This window comes from Scyliorhinus torazame, chromosome 16 (assembly GCF_047496885.1).
Source record: "Scyliorhinus torazame isolate Kashiwa2021f chromosome 16, sScyTor2.1, whole genome shotgun sequence".
NCBI lineage: Eukaryota > Metazoa > Chordata > Chondrichthyes > Carcharhiniformes > Scyliorhinidae > Scyliorhinus > Scyliorhinus torazame.
In genome coordinates this window covers 133,883,075-133,906,473 of record NC_092722.1, presented here as the reverse complement: position 1 = coordinate 133,906,473, position 23,399 = coordinate 133,883,075, and the positions used below count along the sequence as shown (strand labels likewise).

General features: G+C 47.0%; 1 protein-coding gene across 8 annotated transcripts in view; it reads left to right on the top strand.

The window, feature by feature from the left end:
* Positions 1 to 23,399, top strand: part of blnk (B cell linker) — a 393,983-nt gene that overhangs the window by 208,206 nt on the left and 162,378 nt on the right. For 2 of the 8 annotated variants that reach the window (XM_072479113.1, XM_072479111.1), the window contains exon 1: positions 6,204 to 6,259. The exons of the other annotated variants lie outside the window; for them this stretch is intronic. In XM_072479113.1, coding sequence (XP_072335214.1) covers positions 6,219 to 6,259 — 41 coding nt within the window. In that variant the 5' untranslated portion in view covers positions 6,204 to 6,218. Of the gene's footprint in view, positions 1 to 6,203; positions 6,260 to 23,399 lie in introns of those variants that run through there. 8 annotated transcript variants of the gene reach the window in all.

The window sequence follows — 23,399 nt, the reverse complement described above, 5'->3', positions numbered from 1 at the left end:
TGAACAGTTCTTGAATCTGATAAGTATTCTGATCCAGAAATGCTTCACTACTTATAAGACAAATGTAGTTAATGTATATCTCAAGACTCTTCTTTGACTGAAGCCATTTATTTAATTTTATCTGTATTTTACATCTGTATCTGTTACCACTTGGGCATGACCAGGTTTGACCAAACATGAAGTATGTGATATGTTTTTTTTATTTATGTTGTGAATTAGTGGTTGATCTAAAACCAGAAAGCAGAAGTATTTCTTTCCATGCTAAGGGCTGTACTCCAGGGGGTTTTGAGAGAAACGACTTGAGCCTAAACACACCTGTGTTCATTCAACTGGCTTTTAGACCCACAGTTTATAAGATTTGTGGTGCCTCCAAGCTAACAGCCAAGGTTGGATTTTTTTTTTTAATACTGAAAGGAGTTAATGCTGATATTTGGTGATGAAGTGCTTGCTAGAACTTTGACGAATGTCGCTCTTGGGTACGCTTGTGTTATTAAGATATTCATTTTATATTTTGTGCCTTTGGTGCAAGAAGAATGTCATAGCCTGCATTAGTGTGGCTACAAATAATCTATTTGTAATTTCATATTTCTGAGCTCTATTTCAATCATGACAGTGGAGATGTTTATCTTATCTCACTGCTGTTCAACATTGTATTGTCTGTATTCATTGTAAAGTGACTTCATGCATTGGAAATTAGGTGTCAACACGGCCTCAGGATCCGCAATACTGGCCCCACGCGCTCCAGCTGCTGATCCCGGGCGAACTGGGCGCTGCAGGATCCGCGCATGCGCAATGGCACCAGCGCCAACGCATGCATACGCAGTAGCTTCCTTCAACGCGCCAGCCCCGACGCAACATGGTGCAGGACTACAGGAGCCGGCGTGGAAGAAACGAGGTCCCAGCCAGAGAGGCCGGCCCGCTGAATGGTGGGCCCCGATCGCGGGACAGGCCACATCGGAGGCCTCCCACCCCCCGGGGTCGGCACCCCACTCACCCACCCCCCCTCCCCACAGGCCACCCCCGGATCCTTCCACGCTGAGTTCCCGCCGGCAGAGAGCAGGGGCGACATTCTCCGACCCCCCCGCCGGGTCGGAGAATCGCCGGGGGCTGCCGTGAATCCCACCCCCGCCAGTTGCCGAAGTCTCCGGCACCGGATATTCGGCGGGGGCGGGAATCGCGGCGCGCCGGTTGGCGGGCCCCCCCGCTCGATTCTCCGGCCCGGATGGGCCGAAGTCCCGCCGCTAAAATGGCTGTCCCGCCGGCGTAAATTAAATCACCTACCTTACCGGGGGGACAAGGCGGCGTGGGCGGGCTCCGGGGTCCTGGGGGGGGCGCGGGGCGATCTGGGTGACCCCACGGTGGCCTGGCCCGCGATCGGGGCCCACCGATCCGCGGGCGGGCCTGTGCCGTGGGGGCACTCTCTCCCTTCCGCCTCCGCCACGGTCTCCACCATGGCGGAGGTGGAAGAGACTCCCTCCACTGCGCATGCGTGGGAAACTGTCAGCGGCCGCTGACGCTCCCGCGCATGCGCCGCCCGGAGATGTCATTTCCGCGCCAGCTGGCGGGGCAAAGATGCAGAGCATTCCGCACCTTTGGGGTGGCGCGATGCCCGTCTGATTGGCGCCGTTTTGGGCGCCAGTCGGCGGACATCGCGCCGTTTCCGGAGAATTTCTCCCCATGTGTGGACAGCGCCGGCGGGACTCGGCATTTTTACGATGGGCGCTCAGCCCATCCCGGGCCGAGAATCGGCGGGCCGGCTGCGTAGAGTGGTCCCCGACTGGCGCCGCGCTAACCACGCCAGCGCCAATGGCGCCAATTCTCCGCTCTGCAAAGATTCGCGTCCCGGTGTCGGGGTGGCATGGCGCGATTCACGCTGGTCGCAGGGATTCTCTGGCCCAGCCTCGGGCTGAGAGAATCCCGCCCACTATCCTTTTCAAAGAAACGTAGAAACATAGAAAATAGGAGCAGGAGGAGGCCATTCGGCCCTTCGAGACTGCTCCACCACTCATTATCATAGCTGATCACGAAACTCAGGAGCTTGATCCTCCCTTTCCCCCATATGATTCCCTTCACCCCAGGTTCTATATCTAACTGCTTCATTAAAACATATATTTTGGCCTCAACTACTTTCTGTGGTAGAGAATTCCACAGGCTGACCACTCTCTGGGTGAACAAAGTTCTTCTCATCACAGTCCTAAATGTTTTACCTTGTATTATCAGACTGTTCTGGTTCTAGTTCTGGACACCCCACCATGGGAACATCCTGCGTCTAACTTGTCTAGTCCTGTAAGAATCATATAGGTTTCTATGAGACTCCCCCCATTCTTCTGAACTCCAGCGAATATAATCCTAACCAATTCAATCTCTCCTTATATGTCAGTCCTGCCATCCCAGGAATCAGTCTGGAAAATCTTCTCTGCACTCCTTCTATAGCAAGAACACCATTCCTCAGATAAGGAGACCAAAACTGTATACAATATGGTGTGATCTCACCGAGGCCCTGTATAACTACGGCAAGACATCCCTACTCCTGTACTCAAATCCTTTCAGTATGAAAGCCAACATAGCATTTGCTTCTTTACCGCCTGATGCACCTGCATGCTTACCTTCTGCGACTGGTGTACGGGGACACCCAGGTCTCATTGCACATTTTCCTCTCCTAATTTATGGCCATTCAGATAATAATTTCCCTTCCCGTCTTTGCGACCAAAGTAGATAACCTCACATTTATCCAAATTATACTGCATCTGCCATGCATTTGCCAACTCACTCAACTTGTCCAAATCACACTGAAGGATCTCTGCTCCTCCTCACAACTCACCCTCCCACCCAACTTTGTGTCATCTGCAAATTTGGAGATATTACATTTAGTTGTCTCATCTAAACCATTAATATATATGATGAACAGCTGGGGTCCCAGCACTGATCCCTGTGGTACGCCAATAGTCACTATTGGAAAAAGACCCGTTTATTCCTAAACTTTGTTTCCTGTCAGCCAACCAGTTTTCTATCCATCTCAGTGCACTACCACTAATCCGATGGATTTTAATTTTACACGCTAGTCTCTGAAGTTGGACTTTGTCAAAAGCCTCTGAAAGTCCAAATAAACTACATCCACTGTTTCCCTTCATCAACTCTACCAGTTCCATCCTCAAAGAGTTCCAGTAGATTTGTCAAGTATGGCTTCCTCTTCTTGAGTCCATTCTAACTCTGTCCGATCCTGCACTTTCCAAGTGCTTTGCTATTAAACCCTTGATAAGGGATTCTCAAATTTTCCCCACATCCGACGTCAGGCTGATTGGTCTATAATTCCATTGTGGGGTTACATTCGTTAACCTCCAATTTGTATGAACTGTTCCAGATATATATAATCTTCGAAGGTGACCACCATCTGCCTCTAGAATTTATATTCAAATCCAGCGCAGGATAATTCCATTAAATTTCGGCTGCTCAAGTCTTGTAATGGCTGACGGTGGAACAAAGAACAAAGAACAAAGAAATGTACAGCACAGGAACAGGCCCTTCGGCCCTCCAAGCCCGTGCCGACCATGCTGCCCGACTAAACTACAATCTTCTACACTTCCTGGGTCCGTATCCCTCTATTCCCATCCTATTCATGTATTTGTCAAGATGCCCCTTAAATGTCACTATCATCCCTGCTTCCACCACCTCCTCCGGTAGCGAGTTCCAGGCACCCACTACCCTCTGCGGAAAAAACTTGCCTCGTACATCTACTCTAAACCTTGCCCCTCTCACCTTAAACCTATGCCCCCTAGTAATTGACCCCTCTACCCTGGGGAAAAGCCTCTGACTATCCACTCTGTCTATGCCCCTCATAATTTTGTATACTTCAATCAGGTCTCCCCTCAACCTCCTTCGTTCCAGTGAGAACAAACCGAGTTTATTCAACCGCTCCTCATAGCTAATGCCCTCCATACCAGGCAACATTCTGGTAAATCTCTTCTGCACCCTCTCTAAAGCCTCCACATCCTTCTGGTAGTGTGGCGACCAGAATGGAACACTATACTCCAAGTGTGGCCTAACTAAGGTTCTATACAGCTGCAACATGACTTGCCAATTCTTATACTCAATGCCCCGGCCAATGAAGGCAAGCATGCCGTATGCCTTCTTGACTACCTTCTCCACGTGTGTTGCCCCTTTCAGTGACCTGTGGACCTGTACTCCTAGATCTCTTTGACTTTCAATACTCTTGAGGGTTCTACCATTCACCGTATATTCCCTACCTGCATTAGACCTTCCAAAATGCATTACCTCACATTTGTCCGGATTAAACTCCATCTGCCATCTCTCCGCCCAAGTCTCCAAACAATCTAAATCCTGCTGTCACTAAATTGATAATGGCTTGTTACTTCCCCGGAGTAGCAATCTCTGCCAGATTGCCACTCTTGCCAGACTTACCTACACTGGGATTCCGAAGCACTGTCTCACTAACCTTCCTCACTTAGGTTGGGTGAGACAGTAGCAGCGAAGCTAGACCCCGGCAGCATCGTAGAGGAATAACTGGGGAGCAGAGAGGCAGTAGCTGCAGTAAAGCAATTGCTTAAAAGTACAATTTACAGAAAGCAGGTAGGTTATAACATTTGGAGAATGCAGTGGGTTGGAATCGGATCCGCTGGTTGGGGGGGTGGAGAGGGCCAGACTCGGTGGAGGGGGAATTGGACCCAGTTGTGGTTGGGGGGTTGGGGGGAATCATTCCCCGGTTGCGGGATGGGGGGGGAGGGTCGGAGGCAGTTGTGGAAGGGGGTTCGGGTCAGGTCGGGGTTGAGAGGGGGGTGCCGGGGGGAGGGGGGTGGGGGGCAGGGGTGGGGTGGGGTTCAGGTGTTGGGGTGGTGTGATGGATCCACTGGGGAGGTTGTGTGTGTTGGGGGAATCCCGTGTGAGGTTGGGTCTGGATGTTTAAATAGTTACTCTGGAGTTCGAAGTTTTTATTTCCTTCTAACTCTTTCAGAGTAACTATCGGGGTAAAACTGGCAGAACCATCCGAAGCTAGCGAATTAAACAGCTTCCGACGGATGGTTCCCAGCACAGTGCATTTGTCCAGAGGAAGTTAGCACTTCTTCCGGGTAAACCCTAACAGGATTCCCAGCACATCATTGGGGCACCCCCTAAATGTGACACTGGAGAACCTGGAAGTTATGGACCAATGTTACCTTCTTACAAGGGAGTACAAAGATGGCTGCTGTAGAAAATGGCATCACTACACTGATGCAACAGGGAGTGCTCATCTGTGATTAAAATTATAGCACAATCTTTAGGCAATGTAAAGGCAGTTCTATTTTCTCCCTGAATATATTTTACATTATCTAGAAATGCCTAACATTGGATGCAAGAAGTCATTCCACAAAATTGACATCCTTCACTTTGATTTGAACAGGATTAGTCACCAGAAAGCATAACCTATAAATGTTTTAAAAATACATTCTCTGAAAACTGATTGAAGCCCTATATCCTAATCGTAAAGGTTGCTTTTACTTAAATTTATGAAGATTATTACTCATTGCCACGGTGAGCTCCAGTGGTTCTTTAGCAAGCTGTGTTTCTAAAGTCAATTTTTGGTATTCAAAAAAACATTATGATAATTGTAAGAGACTAGTATGTTAATATCCATGCCAGGGACTCCAATTAATTTCGATATGATCATGATATTTCGACAGAAGTTCATGGATAGAGTTGGAATTTTGATTTTATAATACAATGAAGGACAAACATTCAGAAAGCAGTTTTGCCTTAACTGAAGTTCTGGCAACCAATCTCATCATATTTCAGTGTCAATGGACAGAGAAATTCCAGAGTTAAAACTAGCAAAACATTACCATCACTCATCTGAAACCAAATCCGAATTTTCATTTAATATACAATATCTGTACTGTGGATTCTTGGTTCTCGTAATTAAATGTAACGGTAAACAAGGCATGGCTTCACATAGTTCAGTGATTTGTGACAGTTTCTGTCAGTAAAGTCCTTCAAGCATAGAGCTCATACTACAGGGAACGGAAGATCATATTGAAAGTGTTAAAGAACATTTACGATATGTTAGTGCCTGCGACATGCCATTTCTCACCCACACAAACTGAAACACATCTGATACAGTGCATCTGTGGGCATCTCCTTTGATTGGCCTTCTGATAGCAGCTATCCTCTGATACACAGATGAAGATCATTGGCAAAGATTAGTTATGCTTTCCTGAGCAGAGAAGATGGAAACGTTTAATAAAATTGCTCAGAGTCAGAGTGTAAGGTGAGTGTTCAGGTCCTTGATAAGAAATGTGTCACAAAAGTTGAAGTATATATACAACTGGAAATTTTGGGGCTGGGCAGTAATTTTGTGAGCAGATTGAGTAAAGATGACAGGAAGGAAGATTTTTACAAACAACTGAAGTCATAAGAACCGTTGATTCTGTTTGTGAATTAGTGGCAATGAACAACATTCAAAGATCTTTTCACACTTTTAGTTTGTTTGGAGTTCATAGTCAAGTCTGGCTGTGTGAATCATTTGTAATCGCAAATGGTTATTAAACTAAATAACTCCAGATGCGGCATCGTGAAATGATACAGCAATTAAATATTTTTCACTTGTTTTTCAATAGTTATTAAATCTTTAATGGTTAACACTCTTTTATTACATAAGCCTTAGGTTTGTTGAAACACTTATACTTAGATATGTGAGGGAGAAATTAGTACATTACTTAAATACGGCGAACCTGTATGCAGATATATGACCATTGAAGCCAATGGAAAAGAAAATGAGGCGTAATGCATAATAGGTGATTGAATAGCTATCTGCTGTTTTACACTATCGAACAAAGTCAAAATGACCTGCTTAGGCCTTTAGTCAGATCTACGTCTTGAAATCTCCTCCAGACCTACAAAGCTCATCCAATTCCAGCCTCTTTTGCATTTGCAATTTAAATCATCCCATTGCCATCCATGCCTTCAGCTGCTAAAGCCCAAAGCCCTGGAATTCCCTCCTTACACCTCACCCCATCTCTTCCTCTCTTTCTTCCTTTAAAATACTCCTGAAAATCTACCACTGTGATTAAGCTTTTGGACTTCTGCCCCAACATCTGCTTGAGTGGTTCAGTGTTAAATTTTGTTTGGCAGCGGATTCCGTGAAAAGCCACGTGACGTGTTACTGCATTGAAGGCGCTCCATAAATACAAGGTTTTGTTGTTGTTGTGCGCAGATCGGAGTTGAAGTGTATGTGCCAGATGTATCGCGTTGATGCCAGAATCCTTTCATGAAGCCGGTTAAATAGCACCATCACTTGCATAAAATTTGATTCAGCCTCACGGCCTTCAGTATACTGTGGCTAAAAATATTACAACTGCAAGGCACATCTAGATGTAATGTTCAGCTTACTTGGGGCCCATATGGGCAGAGGGGTGGGGTGGAAAAGGGAATGAATCACCACTCTTATTAAGAGGATGCCCTTAGTAAATGGAAAATACTCATGCTGTTCAAAGTTCAAAACTATTTTTCTGGCGGTTACCCCCTCTTTAAAGGCACTTGAAAAATTACAAATAGGAACATTATTTTTAGATTACTTTAATTAATTAATTAGCCATTCTTCAAATAATTAAATGGTTTATTTTGTTTTTAAAAAGTAGTGAACTTTCAGAGTTTCAGCTCAACAGTATTCGCCGCAACAGAGGCCTTTGTCACATAAGTGCTACAGCAACCACTGGTCACCCTGGGCAAGATGTTCAATTCTGAGATGTCAACGAGGCAAAGCTGAAAAATCCAATCCCAATTTAATTACACCTAACGCAATCGGTTAGGAAACAGATATAATGGCCAATCGCTTCCATTTAGCTATTGAATTGGGCAGCAGAAATTTTAAGTCCAACTAGATCCAAAATCGTAGGCCGGATTTCCATTCAGCGGCTGCAGTTTTCTGTCACTGGACGGTGCGCTGGTTTGCCAGCCTGCTCCCGCCTCTAGGCCATTTTGCTGATAGGAGTCTCAGGAAATATTGGCATATGTTACTGGTGGAAAACACAGCATAAAACACGAGGACCCGGGTTCAATTCCGGCCTGGGGTGACTGCCTGTGTGGAATTTGAACTTTCTGCGGTGTCTGTGCAGGTTCCTCCGGGTGCTTTGGTTTCCTCCCCCAGTCCAAAAATGTGCAATTAGGTGGATTGGCCATGGTAAATTGGCCCTTAGTGTCCAGGGATGTACAGGTTAGGTGGGGTTACAGCGATAGGATGGAGGAGTGGGCCTGGGTGGGATGCTCTTTCAGTGGGTCGGTCGGTGCAGACCCGATGGGTCGAATGGCCTCCATTTGCACTGTACAGATTCTATAACTCACTGTGGAAATTCTGCAGTCATTTTTTCCCTATTATCCTATTAAAATCCCCACGATTTTAAAAATCTATTAAATCTCCTTTTAGCCATCTGACGTTAGTTGCAGAAATTAAAATCTTCAGCATAGTTAATGTTTTTTTATTTACTTACAAAGGACTGCTGGACTCAATTAAACAGGTGACAAATTTTTGAAAAGTATGTGAAGAATCTGTCCAATCTAATTAAAATCAAAACATCACCGACTCTCCAGGCAGAGGAAATAGTCTATCCCTGCAAACCATTATCAAAACAGTTCACAATTTTAAAATGCTCAAGAGAATCTTCTTTTAGCCTTCCCTATTTTGTAGTCAAAATACTTCATAACTATAACTCATCATCGATAGCTTTAATGCCATTTTATACAGAGGCTGACAAAACCATATACCTTTGCTTAACCAGCGTTTTGTACATATTTTCATTATTTCTTTACTTTTGTGCTCTATGCTTCTAGTTGTCGAAGTTAAAATGTTGTTTGTCTCTTCTAATGGCTTGATTGACAGCTTATGGATTTGGACCAGGGAACGAGGTGTGAGAAATCAAAAAAACTCATTGAACGGCTTTAAGGACAACCTTCAAGGAGATGAGTGGGATGGAGAGGCTGACAAGTTGAGGAAGGGAATTGCAGAGCTGAAGGCTTAGATAATTGAACGTACAGCTACCAATAATGAAGCAATATGAGGGAAAATGGCACAAGAGGCGAGAGTAGAAGGAATACGATTCTGAGGTGGTTGCAAGGGTAGAAGGGGAGAAGGAAGAAGGAATTTTAACAGTAGGATTAGAATTTCAAATTGGAGACATTGGTGTACTGGGAGCTGATGTAGGTCAGTGAGCACAGGGGTGATGGGAGAGAAGGACTTGATGTATGTTAGGATGTGGTCAGCAAAGTTTAGAATAAACTGAAATGTATGGAGTGCGAAGGCTCGGGGAGCAGTCAGAAAAGCAGTGGAATAATGTCTAACTCCTTATACCTCTGCAACATCTTAATTGCACCCATATCTAAATCATTAGATCCAACATTAATCCCGACTTTTGACTGTTGTCATTCCCTTCCCAGTAGTTTTTCCAGTCTGTGGAGTCCTTTACTTTGTGTCCAATGAGACAATGGATGGGATTTACTGATCAACCCACCGCGTGCTTTTCATCAGTGGAAGTGGCCCACCAATGGGATTTTCTGGTCCCACCATTGTCACCGGGATTTCCCGTTGACTGCACCTCTCGTCACCGGGAAACCCGTGCGCCCACCGACGTGAACAGCCGGTAAATTCTGCCCAATATATTTATCATTTATTCTGCATTTACAGTTTAAAACAAAAGTTACTGATTTCCCTCAGTGTAAAATTTCCCATGAGTCCTCTCCTATTTTTGTACTCTTGTTGCCCCTCAACCCCTGGGACAGTCCCTTGCTTCAAGGCCATTCACCTGAGTTGCTGTCACTGAACACCCAATATTTGCGCAGCACTAAGCCTTCCACTTTGTCCTGCTGTAATTCTGACAGAATGCCGAAAAGCTGTCAAAAAACTAATATTACCATTATGCTAATCTCTTACCAGAATTAGTACAAGAATGCCTTTGGTATACTATGGTTTATGTATCCAAATGGATGCTTCCAACATATTGCACCGGAGTCCTGTTTTCCCTCATCTGCCCTTGGCCAGGGTAATGCACATCTCTCACTAAATATTATCTATGTGTCCTGAACTGTCAAATGCTACCACTTGAGTGCCGTACAAATCCTGGGCAAAATAATCCAGAAACCCCCATCAGCTTTGATGCTGAACAGTGTGACCAATGAAGATCCCCTTCACCAACGGCCTGATTCTCAGGATTTATGGTTTCCCTGGATGCACTGGGGTCTCTGATAGCCTGCCTCACTCGAAATCTAATGCATTATAAAAGCCCTGTGGAATTAAAATGTACTTATTCAATTAATTGTGTATTGTTTCTTCACTGCAAATATAAATTTTGAAAAGAATTCTGCAAACCAAGAAGTGTATCTGAAAGTGTGAAACTATTGAGGAAGATGGAAAAAGTTAAATTCGTATCCTTTCCACTTGGGCTAAAAAGAGAATTTTAAATGCCCCCATCAGATACGCAATTAGGAACAATCGAAAGCAAGCAACCTTGAAAATCAATTTGTTCTCTTCCCATTTTCTAAATGAGCACTCCGTCGACTGGGTGTGATTATAATTCATTGAGGATAACGTGCAGGCCTTCTCCCCAGCCTCCATCAACATCACTAATGTTAATGTGCGAGACGTTTGTTAAAAAATCAACCTGATAAGTTTTCTATAATGGAGTGGGTTACTGATACTGGAGTTAACTGTCTCGATGTAGTATAATCCTTTGCTGCCCAATCCTGAGTCCCAAACATTGCTTGATTACTGCATCACCAGGGATGTGCGGGGAGAATGTGCAAACTCCATACGGACAGTGACCCAGAGCCGGGATCGAACTTGGGACCTTGGCGCCGTGAGGAAGCAGCACTAACCACTGCGCCACCCTGCTGCCCCTGTTTCGAAGCTTAACGCTCCAGGATGCTCTCAATACCAAAACATACACAGAGATCACAGGGTTACTCAAAGGGCGATATCACCCCAAGCCCCCAATAACTCTACAGCGTTACAAGTTTAATTCAACCGGAGGTCCACCCCCCCAGATGTATGCAGGTATAGGGAAGTTGAATGATTCAGGTGTGGGCAAGAAAGGACATGAGACATAAGGGCAAGTATAAGCAGAGCCTGTCTAGCACTTGTAGATCGCACAGTACAGCACCAGTATACCATATGGAAGATGGTCCTGAGGCAGAGCGTAAAATTATGTTTGTCAATAATGTAAAAGAGGGCAAAGTGGAGTGAGTGGTAAACGGAAGGGCGTTACGGATTGAAGTGAACACTGGGGCCTCAGCCACTGTGATGGTGGAGCAGACCTACCGGTACCTTCAAGAAGGGTTCCACCCCTTAGATTGAAGAACACTGGGACTAGGCTGATGGTCCAGGCAGCACGGTAGCACAGTGGTTAGCACAGTTGCTTCTCAGCTCCAGGGTCCCAGGTTCGATTCCGGCATGGGTCACTGTCTGTGCGGAGTATGCACGTTCTCCCCATGTCTGCGTGAGTTTCCTCCGGGTGCTCCGGTTTCTTCCCACAGTCCAAAGATGTGCAGGTTAGGTGGATTGGCCATGATAAATTGCCCTTCCTGTCCAAAAAGGTTAAATCGGGTTACTGGGTTAAGGGGGTGGGATGGAAGTGTGGGTTTAAGCTCTTTCCAAAGGCCGTTGCAGAATTGATGGGCCGAATGGCCTCCTTCTGCACTGTAAAATTCAATGATTGTATGATGGCATATGTGGGGGAGGCCATAAAGATAGTAGGCACAATGATGAACCCAGTGAACTATCGACAACAATCCACTCAGCTGTCTTTAGTCGTGGTGGCGGCCCCGCACAACTGGCGGGCGACATACCAAGCCGGCCCCAACAATATAGGCCCTCCCCAGATCCGCAGCCGCCACTCTGAGTGCCCGCCAGGTGGAACCATGGGCGGGATTCTCACCTACCCGGCGGGGCGGGGGGTTCCGGCATAATGGAGTGGTGGGAACCACTCCGGTGTCGGGCCTCCCCAAATGTGCGGACGTCTCCGCACCTTTAGGGGCCAAGCCCTCACCTTGAGGGGCTAGGCCCGTGCCGGAGTGGTTTCCGCTCCGCTGGCTGGCGGGAAAGGCCTTTGGCGCCGACGCCGAAAGGTCTTCGCCGGGCGACGCATGCATGGGAGCGCATGCGCAGGGCAGGGGGTCTCTTCCGCCTCCGCCATAGTGAAGACCATGGTGAAGGCAGAAGAAAAAGAGTGCCATCATGGCACAGGCCCGCCCGCGGACCGGTGGGCCCCGATCGTGGGCCAGGCCACCGTCGGGTCACCCCCCGAGACCAGATCGCCCCGCGCCCCCCCCCCAGGACCCCGGAGCCCGCCCGCGCCACCTTGTCCCGCCGTTCAAAAGTTGGTTTAATCCATGCCGGCGGGAGAGGGTTGACAGCAGCGGGACTTCGGCCCATCGTGGGCCGGAGAATCGCTGGGGGTTGACTTGCCAACCGGCGCGGCGCGATTCCCGCCCCCGCCGAATCTCTGGTGGTGGAGAATTCGGGACACGGCGGGGGCGGCGGCCCAGCCCCCGGCGATTCTCCGACCCGGTGGGGGGGTCGCAGAATCGCGCCCCATGAGTGAATCACGCCGGCGGGAACTCGGCCTGCTGCAGGCTGAGAATTGCTGTGGGAACCTCTTTCAATGGCCCCCGACTGGCGCTGTGTCGACCCCGCGTGCGCGACTGGCTATGATTCTCCGGTCCGCATTAAAATTTCTTCATATTTTAAATCCTTTATAAAAACAATCATTTGCTCAAAGTACTTAATCCCAAATGAAATAAGCACCTCATTCAAATTCAAGGAACAAATATTTGTTCTCATGTGTACTCATAACCCCACATGATAGACTGTACAATCCCTTGTAGTTGTAAATCAAACTGTGAACCTATCTGATGTAGGTTGTGGAATCAGTCATGCAGCACTAATACTATGATGATAACCCCCATGCTTATGTCAACAGCTCGTGAAATTACTGATTTATGTTTCAACTGAAACCTGATTTTTGTCAAACTGTTGAAGAGTTTGGGGATTTAAATGCCTTGATAGTTTAACAGTCCCACTGAGTTTATCCATTTTTCCACACATTCAGGTCAAATTTAAACAATTCCAAAGGGCACCTAACATCTCCCATTGGAACACTTGACCTCCCACAAAGGGTACTAGTCTCCTCTCAAATGTCATAGAGTTGAGTGGAAATGCTCTCATGCGGTTTCATTCTTATCCAACTAATGTTAGCTAGAGACTCATTTGAAATTGCTCCTCTTCCCACTCATGCACTGTAACCTCTGTTGTCCCCAAGGATGTATCCTTGACCCCCTCCTATTTCTCACTGACATACTCCCCCTCGATGACATCATCTGAAGGATTTCACATGTACGCTGATGACACTCAGTTCTACTTCATGACCACCTTTCACAACTCCTCCACTGTTACTAAAATATCAGACTTATTAACAGAAATACTGGCACTATATTCATCAATTCCCGTACCAGCTTACCTGAACAGGCGCCGGAATATGGCGACTCGGGGCTTTTCACAGTGACTTCATACTTGTGACAATAAAAGATTATTATTAAGTTGGCAGCAGGTGAAATGTTTAGCAGTGGCCACAATGATGTATCATTAGTCGGTTGGAAGTGCCGGGGTGCCCCTAAATATTATTATTGTTACAAAGATGTGCAGGGTAGGTGGATTGGCCACGCTAAATTGCCCCTTAATTTGATAAAATGAATTGGGTATTCTAAATATATATATTTTTAAAAATAATAATAATCTTTATTATTGTCACAAGTAGGTTTATATTAACACTGCAATGAAGTTACTGTGAAAAGCCCCTATTCGGCACACTCCGGCCTGTTCGAGTACATTGAGGGAGAATTCAGAACGTCCAATTCACCTAACAAGCACATCTTTCGGAACTTGTTGGAGGAAACCAGAGCACCCGGAGTAAACCCACGGAGACACGGGGAGAACGTGCAGACTCCGCACAGACAGTGACCCAGGCCAGAACCAAACCTGGAACCCTGGCGCTATGAAGCAACAGTGCTTACCACTGTGCTACCATGCCGCCATTCAATATTCTCCCCTTGTCTGCATGGGTTACACCCCCACAACACAAACATGTGCAGGGTAGGTGGATTGGCCAACGCTAAATCGCCCCTTAATTGGAAAACAAGAATTGGGTACTCTAAATTTATTAAAAAACATGTTAAATAAGGTATATTTCGTTTTTCTCTACAACTTGGTGTGAATTCTTCGTTGCCCCTTACAAAAGCTTTCCACATATTGTATCCAATCTTTTGTAGCAGGATCGAATGGCTCTAGTTTCCCGAAAGGATGCATTTCAATTGTCCTCTTGCAGACTCGTTCATGCAATTCTTGCAGTTGTACTTACAGTCTGAGTCGCTGGACTTTACCTCATTGCCAATGTAATAATTTCAAGAATTGGCTCCACCAGTTAACCTCTCAGAAACAACATTTAATTACAACTATAAACAACTATTCATAGAATGCTTTAAAACATTTTTTCCATACTCAGCTCTGTTATATTACTTAGAGTAATATATGTTACTCATTTGTTTATGCCGAGATGTACTAACTTTGATGTTGATGAATACTCAAAGTCGTCCAGTGATAGCAAATAATGTATTGAGTAACTAATCAATTAACTTGTGAATTTGATTCTTCAATACTTTTACTAGTAGTTAAATTAAACAAGATAGAATTAGATAAACGATGAATATTATACTATGCACTCTGATCTAACTATACACTTCTGTTCTCTAGCCACAACACACCCGAAGAGAGATGGGAAAACAGATTGAGTCTGTTTTTATACCCACTGTTAGTGTTGCCCTCTGGTGATCATTTAACTGTAATGACTGTACATTAACCCCTTATGTATATACAGATACAGAGATCACTACAAGCTCCAGAGTCCAACTGTTGGGACAAATCCCAGTGAATTCTCAGCTCCTGATTGGACGAGTGGGTCACATGACCCTTCCCTCAGAGAATGCCCCTTAAAGGGGCGAGACTCCTCGCTACTACACCTGACCCACCTTCTCCAACCAAGGAACTGAAATCTGAATAGTGGGGAACTTTTTCCTGAATCGGGTTTGCTGAGTCAGAAACTTTCCTGACTGCAGATTTAACCAATTATGCCCCCTTGACAACTTACTTTCCTACCTATCTTTGTGTCACCAGTAAATTTAATATTCGACCCCTTCACCCAAGTCATTGGTGTAGACTGTAAATAGTGAGGCCCAAACGCTGATCCCTGTGGTACTTTCCTAGTAACAGTTTGCCAACCCGATAATGACCCATGTATTCTTATTCTCTTTTTCCTCTTCGCCAACCAGTTCTCTATCCATGTTGTTATGTTACCCTCTACGCCACAAGCTCTTATTTTGTAGAGTAACCCTTGATGTGACCTCTTATCAAATACCTTTGGAAATCCAGATGCACCACATCTGCAGGTTCCCTTTATCCACCTTGTTACTTCCTCAAAGAATTCTAATAAATTAGTTGAAACTGATTTGTGTTTCACAAAGCCATGTTGACTCTGCCTAATTATATTATGATTTTATAAATATTGTGCAATTAATAATGGATTTTAGTATTTTCCCTATGGCAGATGTTAGGCTAACCAGCCTGAAGTTTCTGCTTTCTGTCTCCTTCATTTCTTGAATATTGGTGTCACATACGCAGGGTGGGATTCTCCATTGACTGACGCCGAAAACGGAAAACGGGATTGGGCGGAGGTTCCATGCCAAAATCGCGGCGGGCGCCGATTTGACTCCAAATTGCAATTCTCCGTCACTTCGACAGCAGCGTAAATGCAGTCTGGAATGCACGTACAGTAAACAGCGTTAGCATATCATTAGCGGGCCCTATCCGGTATTCTCCGGGGCCTCCACGATTTTCCGCCTCTGATGGGCTGAGTTCCCAATGGTGCGGTTCACTTGTGCTTTTAAAAATCGGGAAACAGGTGACTGCTGAGGGAGGGAGAGGGGGTACGGAAGTGTCCAACATTGCCATCGTTTGCTGACAGTTGTGCCGCTGGCCTGGTGACTTCTGCCAGGGCCAGGGGGAGTAGCAGGGGGGGTGGCCAGGAGGTGGACTGTGGGGTCGGGGTGGATGGGCACAGAACACCATTGCCACAGCCGGAAAGGCAGCCATGCGTCTACGCATGCCGCTGACAACCCACTGTGTACTTAGGGCCACGGGTCGTATAGGTGTCCCCCCCCCCCCCCCCCCCCCCCCCCAGGCCACCCTCCTCGGTGCCTGTTGTGGTATGCTTCTTCATGTAGCATAAGTTGCTTCCTTGATATATGCTCTGACAAAGGAAGGTTCAGACTTGGATATAGGTTTAACACATTTATTGAACAGTTAACAATTCTCCTACTCGAGTTCAACTCTCCTGCTAATCTTGCTATAGCAACTCAGTCTAACTGACCAGTCTGCTCTAAGTCATGCAGTGGGTGTGATGCTTCCGATCTGCCCCTGTCTCTCTGAGTGTCGCCTGTGGAAAAGAGAAAGAGCATGTGTGCCCTGTCCTTTTATATGGGTTGCCCCCTTGTGGTAGTATCTCCTCTGGGTATCTTGACTGCCATTTGGTTGTGTCCTAGTCTATGTGTTCATTAGCTGTATGTCTGCATGTCATGATGTCTCTGGTGCTCCCTCTAGTGTTTACTCAGTCCAAGTGTATCTACATTAACCCTTTGTGATTTACAGTGATGCATATCACCTCAGTGCCCTCTGGCCCCAGCCGACCCACCAACTGTATGAGCGCACTCCAGCACAACCAGTGCCATCTTGTTGGCTGGGATGCGTGTGTGCGGGGATTGTAATGTGTATATGCGGCTGCAGTTTGTCAGCCTCCCAAGTGTCAACCATGGACCCAGCGAGTCCAGCACCATTTTACATCGGAATCGATTGTGTTCCACGTAGCCCCTCCACACTCGCCGAATTGGTCCAGGTTCGGCGCCAGTTTTGCTGTCATGAAAGCCCACAAATCCTGTGCCGGCGGCAACACTTAGAATCAGGAACGGAGAATCCGGCCCATGGTTTTTCAATCTGCTGCCACCTTTGCAGAATCTAAGGAATTTTGGAAGATTGCAAGCTTCACATCTGCTATCTCTGCAACCACTTCTTTTACGATGATGGGATGCAGACCATGAGGTCCAGAGGGCCTGTCAGCCTATTCTCTAATTGATTTCCCAGTACCTTATTCCTACCCCATTGTGATTAGTTTAAGTTCCTCCCTCCCTTTTACCTCTTGATTTTCAAGTATTCTTGGGATTTTTATATGATTTCAAAGACAGATGAAGAATAGCTGTTCAATGTTTCTTCCATTCCCTTGTTTCCTGAAAGCCCATAACATTCATTCCATGAACTAAAATTTTGATACACAAAACAAAATGAGCTCACAACAGCACAACAGCATCTGTTGCTGTCCCAGGGCAGATTAGAGGTTAGTTCAAGTTTGCCTGAGGTTGCTTTGTTTTTTAAAAAAAAAAGCCTTCTTTTTCCTAGCAGCTGCAAGAGGTTGTAAAGGCACGTTGGTATTATTGACTCAAAACTGTGGAACTGATAGAGTCATTCTGAAATATCTATGCGCCTTTTGTTGTTTAAAATACTGGTCAACCGATTGTACAAAGAAACATTTTTCAATATGAAGATGGCAATTACTGTTGGCAAAAAAGCAGAATACATTTAATACATTTATGTAAACATTTCTTGGTCTATTGTTGTAACCAAAGGATTAATCTGTTTAAATTAAATGAGTTAATGACTTCCATTAAAATAGCAAGGTTGGTCTTTCATTCAGGTTAATCATTCATCTTTCATTATCAGGAACAGTCATTTATGGTTCGTACTGCTTTTTAACCCTATCAAAAAGGCTTGTTTTCATGTCCTATTAATTGCACAGTGCAATCATTTAAAAAAAAATTATGGTCCCCTGAGGTGGGGGGGATGGCCAAGGGAGGGGCGTGGGAAAATTTAGTGTCATGACGATGGTACCGTTCCCGACCCTTACCTTCTCTCCCCTGCTCTCCACCCACCCCCACCAACCCCACCCCCCCCCCCCCCACACACACACACAATTTTACCAGTGTTGGAGGAGGTGCAGGAGCCACGCCATCCATGGGCTAATCGCAACCCTTAAATTGCCAAGTAAAGGCCACTTAAGGGCCTTCTCCCACCACCACTGGGATCTTATCCATGTTGGGGGAGGGTGGCGCTAAATATCCACCGCAGCACATTTTACTGGGTGGGTTGGCGGCCGGGCAAGAGGAGAGTTGACTACTTTTCAAGTTTCCTGTGCACATTGGTCGCCCCTTTTCAATGTATTGCTCCCCCCATGTCTTTCCCTCTTCCCTGCCATGTCCTCTCGTGCCTTTACTCACATAATACCTCACCAGGATGTGCCAGCATGGCTCCAGTGAGACCCTGGACTTAGTTTGAAGTCCAGCTCCATCATAGCACACTGGCACCTGGGATAGCTGCAGTCCCAGCAGTAGCCACTGCTCCTGGTGGTACTGCTGAGACAAGAAAGCTGCTGGCCATTTGATTGACTGACAGTCTTGGAAGACAGACTTCCTGCTGGATGGCAGAGGAGATGGCCCAACTAAAGCCAATTTGTACTTGGAACTACAATGTTGTGGCCATTACGGAGACATGGATTTCACAGGGGCAGGAATGGTTGTTAGCTGTTCCGGGGTTTAGATGTTTTAAGAAGAATAGGGAGGGAGGTAAAAGAGGAGGGGGAGTGGTACTGTTAATTAGGGAGTGCACCACAGCTGCAGAAAAGGAGGTAGTTGAGGAGGGTTTGTCTACTGAGTCAGTAAGGGTGGAAGTCAGAAACAAGAAAGGAGCAGTCACTTTGTTGGGAGTTTTCTATAGACCCCCCAATAGCAGCAGAGAGATTGAGGAACAGATTGGGCGTCAGATCTTGGAAAAGTGCAGAAGTAACAGAGTTGTTGTCATGGGTGACTTCAACTTCCCTAATATTGACTGGAACCTCCTTCGTGCAAATGGTTTAGATGGGGCAGATTTCATCAGGTGTGTACAGGAAGGATTCCTGACTCAATATGTAGATAGGCCGACTAGGGGGCGGCCATATTGGACTTGGTGCTCGGCAACGAATCAGGCCAGGTGTCAGATGTCTCGGTGCGAGAGCATTTCAGCGACAGTACCCACAACTCCTTGACCTTTACCATAGTCATGGAGAGGGATAGGAACACACAGTATGGGAAGGTGTTTAATTGTGGGAGGGGAAATTATACTGCTATTAGATAGCAGCTGAGGAGCATAACGTGGGAACAGTTGTTCTTGGGGAAATGCACAACAGTAATGCGGGGGTTGTTTAAGGAGCACTTACTGCGAGTGCTGAATAGTTTTGTCCCACTGAGACGAAGAAGGAATGGTAAGGTGAAGAAGCCTTGGATGACAAGAGAAGTGGAGCATCTAGTCAAGAGGAAGAAGGAAGCTTACGTAAGGTTGAGGAAGCAAGAATCTGATTCGGCTCTAGAGGGTTACAAGGTAGCCAGGAAGGAACTCAAAAATGGACTGAGGAGAGCTAGAAGGGGGCATGAAAAAGCTCTGGCGGGAAGGATAAGGGAAAACCCCAAGGCGTTCTACACTTATGTGAGAAATAAGGGGATGATCAGAGTGAGAGTAGGGCCGATCAGGGATAGTGGAGGGAACTTGTGCCTAGAGTCTGAGGAGATGGGGGAGGCCCTAAATGAATATTTTGCTTCAGTATTCACTAGAGAGAGGGACCTTATTGCCCATGAGAACAGTGTGAACCAGGTTAATAGACTCGAACAGGTTGATATTAAGAAGGAGGATGTGCTGGAAATTTTGAAAAGCATCAGGGTAGATAAATCCCCTGGGCTTGACGGGATATACCCAAGGTTACTACGGGAAGCGAGGGAGGAGATTGCTGCGCCATTAGCGATGATCTTTGCATCCTTACTCTCCACTGGGGTAGTACCGGATGATTGGAGGGAGGCAAATGTTGTTCCCCTATTCAAGAAAGGGAATAGGGAAATCCCTGGGAATTACAGACCCATCAGTCTTACGTCTGTGGTGAGCAAAATATTGGAAAGTATTCTGAGAGATAGGATTTATGATTATTTAGAAAAACATAGTTTGATTAAAGATAGTCAGCATGGCTTTGTGAACGGCAGGTCATGCCTCACAAGCCTCATTGAACTCTTTGAGGATGTGACGAGACACATTGATGAAGGTCGGGCAGTGGATGTGGCGTATATGGATTTCAGTAAGGCATTTGATAAGGTTCCCCATGGTTGGCTCATTCAGAAAGTTAGGGGGCATGGGATACAGGGAAATTTGGCTGTCTGGATACAGCATTGGCTGGCCGAAAGAAGACAGCGAGTGGTAGTAGATGGAAAGCATTCCGCCTGAAGGTCAGTGACCAGAGGTGTCCCGCAAGGATCTGTTCTGGGACCTCTGCTCTTTGTGGTTTTCATAAATGACTTGGATGAGGAAGTGGAAGGGTGGGTTAGTAAGTTTGCCGATGACATGAAGGTTGATGAAGTTGTAGATAGTGTTGAGGGTTGTTGCAGGTTACAACAGGACATTGACAGGATGCAGAGCTGGGCTGAGAAGTGGCAGATGGAGTTCAACCTTGATAAATGTGAAGTGATTCATTTTGGAAGGTCGAATTTGAATGCTGAATACAGGGTTAAAGGCAGGATTCCTGGAAGTGTGGAGGAACAGAAGGATCTTGGGGTCCACGAACATAGATCCCTCAAAGTTGCCACCCAGGTTGCTAGGGTTGGTAAGAAGGCGTATGATGTGTTGGCTTTCATTAAAAGGGGGATTGAGTTTAAGAGCCGTGAGGTTTTGCTGCAGCTTTATAAAACCCTGGTTAGACCACACTAGGAATATTGTGTCTAGTTCGGGTCTCCTCATTATAGGAAGGTTGTGGATGCTTTGGAGAGGGTATAGAGGAAATTTACCAGGATGCTGCCTGGACTGGAGGGCATGTCTTATGAAGAAGACATGAGGGAACTAGGGCTTTACTCACTGGAGCGAAGAAGGCAAAGAGGTGACTTGATAGAGGTGTACAAGGTGGTCAGAGGCATGGATAGAGTGGATAGCCAGAGACTTTTCCCAAGGGTGGAAATGGCTGTCACAAGGGGACATCATTTTAAGGTGATTGGAGGAAGGTATAGGGGAGATGTCAGAGGCAGGTTCTTGACACAGAGAGTGGTGGGTGTGTGGAATGCACTGCCAGCAGAGGTGGTGGAGTCAGAGTCATTAGGGACATTTAAGCGACTCTTAGACAGGCACATGGACAGCAGTAAATTGAAGGGGTGTAGGTTAGGTTGATCTTAGATTAGGATAAATGGTCGGCACAACATCGTGGGCTGAAGGGCCTGTACTGTGCTGTACTGTTCTATGTTCTTAAAGGCTTTGTGGCATTAAATAGACATGGGAAAAGCTGGATAAGCAGGGCTGGGTCTTCCTCTGATGTTTACACATGCTGGGAGGGCACAGAGAACTCATCTTCAGTACAATTAATTCAGTCCACTAATTGCACAAACGGCACAATTTTAACAAGCTCTCAGTCAGCATTAATAAGTGGCATTGGACTCAAGTAGACTTAGCATCCTGTTAATACCACCAACAATGCTGCAGCCATTTTAAGGGGCTTTTTCTTGGAGCTGTCGATGGGTCTCTTGATTTTGCATATGATAGTTATATGGATGGGTGGGATTCTCCGACTCCCGCTAGGTCGGAGAATTGCCGGGGGGGGCGGCGTGAATCCCGTCCCTCGGATCCGACGACGGCTGCCGAATTCTGCGGCGCCGGTTTTCGGGCGGGGCAGGGATCACGCCGTTGGCAGCGGCCCCCCGGCAATTCTCCCGGCCCTGATGGGCCGAGCTGCTGCCCGTTTCGGTCAGTCCCGCTGGCGTGAAATGGACATGGTCCATCACGGCAGGACCTGGCTTGTAGGCCAGCTTGGTGAGTCCCCGGGTGGGCGTGGGGGTCCAGCCCCGGGGGGGGGGGGCATGGTGGCCTGGCCCACGATCGGGGCCCACCGATCTGCGGGCGGGCCTATGCTGTGGGGGCACTATTTCCTTCCGCGCCGGCCTCTGTTGGGCTCCGCCATGGCCAACGCGGAGAAGAACCCCCCTGCGCATGCGCAGGAACATGCCGGCAGGTCTGCGCATGCGCGGAACCATGCAGGCGGTTCTGCGCATGTGCCAACTCGCGCTGGCCCTTCACCGCCGGTTGGTGCGGCGCTAACCCCTCCGGCATCGACCCTGCCCCCAGAAGTGAGGAGGATTTCGCACCTTCTGGTCGGCTCGACGCCGGAGTGGTTCACGCTGCTCTTGGCGCCGGCGTGGGGCCATCCTGACAGTTGCGGGATAAACCCGCCCATGATGTCACCAGGGGCCCAAGTTACAGTTTTGTTGGGACAATCCAGCAGAGGGCAGTAGAGCGGAGCTGCTGATTGTCTGTTGCGGGGAATATTTGCATCAGTGCATTGCGGTCATTGCATCCAGAAAGTGTACCTGAGCAAGACATCCTAGGTGTTCAAGTCAAGGCAAGCATCCAGCAGAGGGCAGTAGAGCGGAGCTGCTGATTGGCTGTTGTGGGGACAATTTGCATAAGTGCATTGCGGTCACCGTATCGTGAAGGTGGTTTGTGGAGGAGCTGTTGTCAAGTTACTGTTAAACCCAAAACACTTCTTCAGTGTTTCTCTCCCTACCTCCTCCTCTAACCAAAAAAAAAGACAATCACTGTAAGGATCCCAGCAGAGTACAGATCAAGAGGGAGACTCCAGGGCAGGTAGAAGTAGAAAGAAGTTGAACCGTGTCGTCACAGCCTGCAGTGAAAGAGTGCGAGGAGAGCGGCGGGGACTCAGTGAAAGAGCGGCGGAGACTCAGTGAAAGAACGCGAGGAGAGCCGCGGGGACACAGGATAAAAGAGCGCAAGGAGAGTGGCGGGGACACAGTGAAAGAGCGCGAGGTGAGCGGTGGGGACACAGGATAAAAGAGCGCGAGGAGAGCAGCGGGGCACAGGATAAAAGAGCGCGAGGAGAGCGGCGGGGACACAGCTGCCGGAGAAGCGGCCTTCAGATTTTCGGCGGGAGCAGTGGCCAGGGGTCTGTCGGGAAGGTAAGATTTCCTCTTTAAAAACTTACCTTGAAGAGTGACATCACAGCAAAGCAGTGACCTGATTGGTTGGTAAGGAAAGTGCTCCAATTAGCAGTAGCTGGGAGAAATTTAATCTTCGTGTGTTGGTACGTATTGTGATTGGTAAGTAAAATCTTTATTCCTTTCACTTATTCATTATTTGATATTATATTTGTAATCAGTTACGGTAAAGTGTAAAAATGGCAGGAGATCCCAGACCCGTG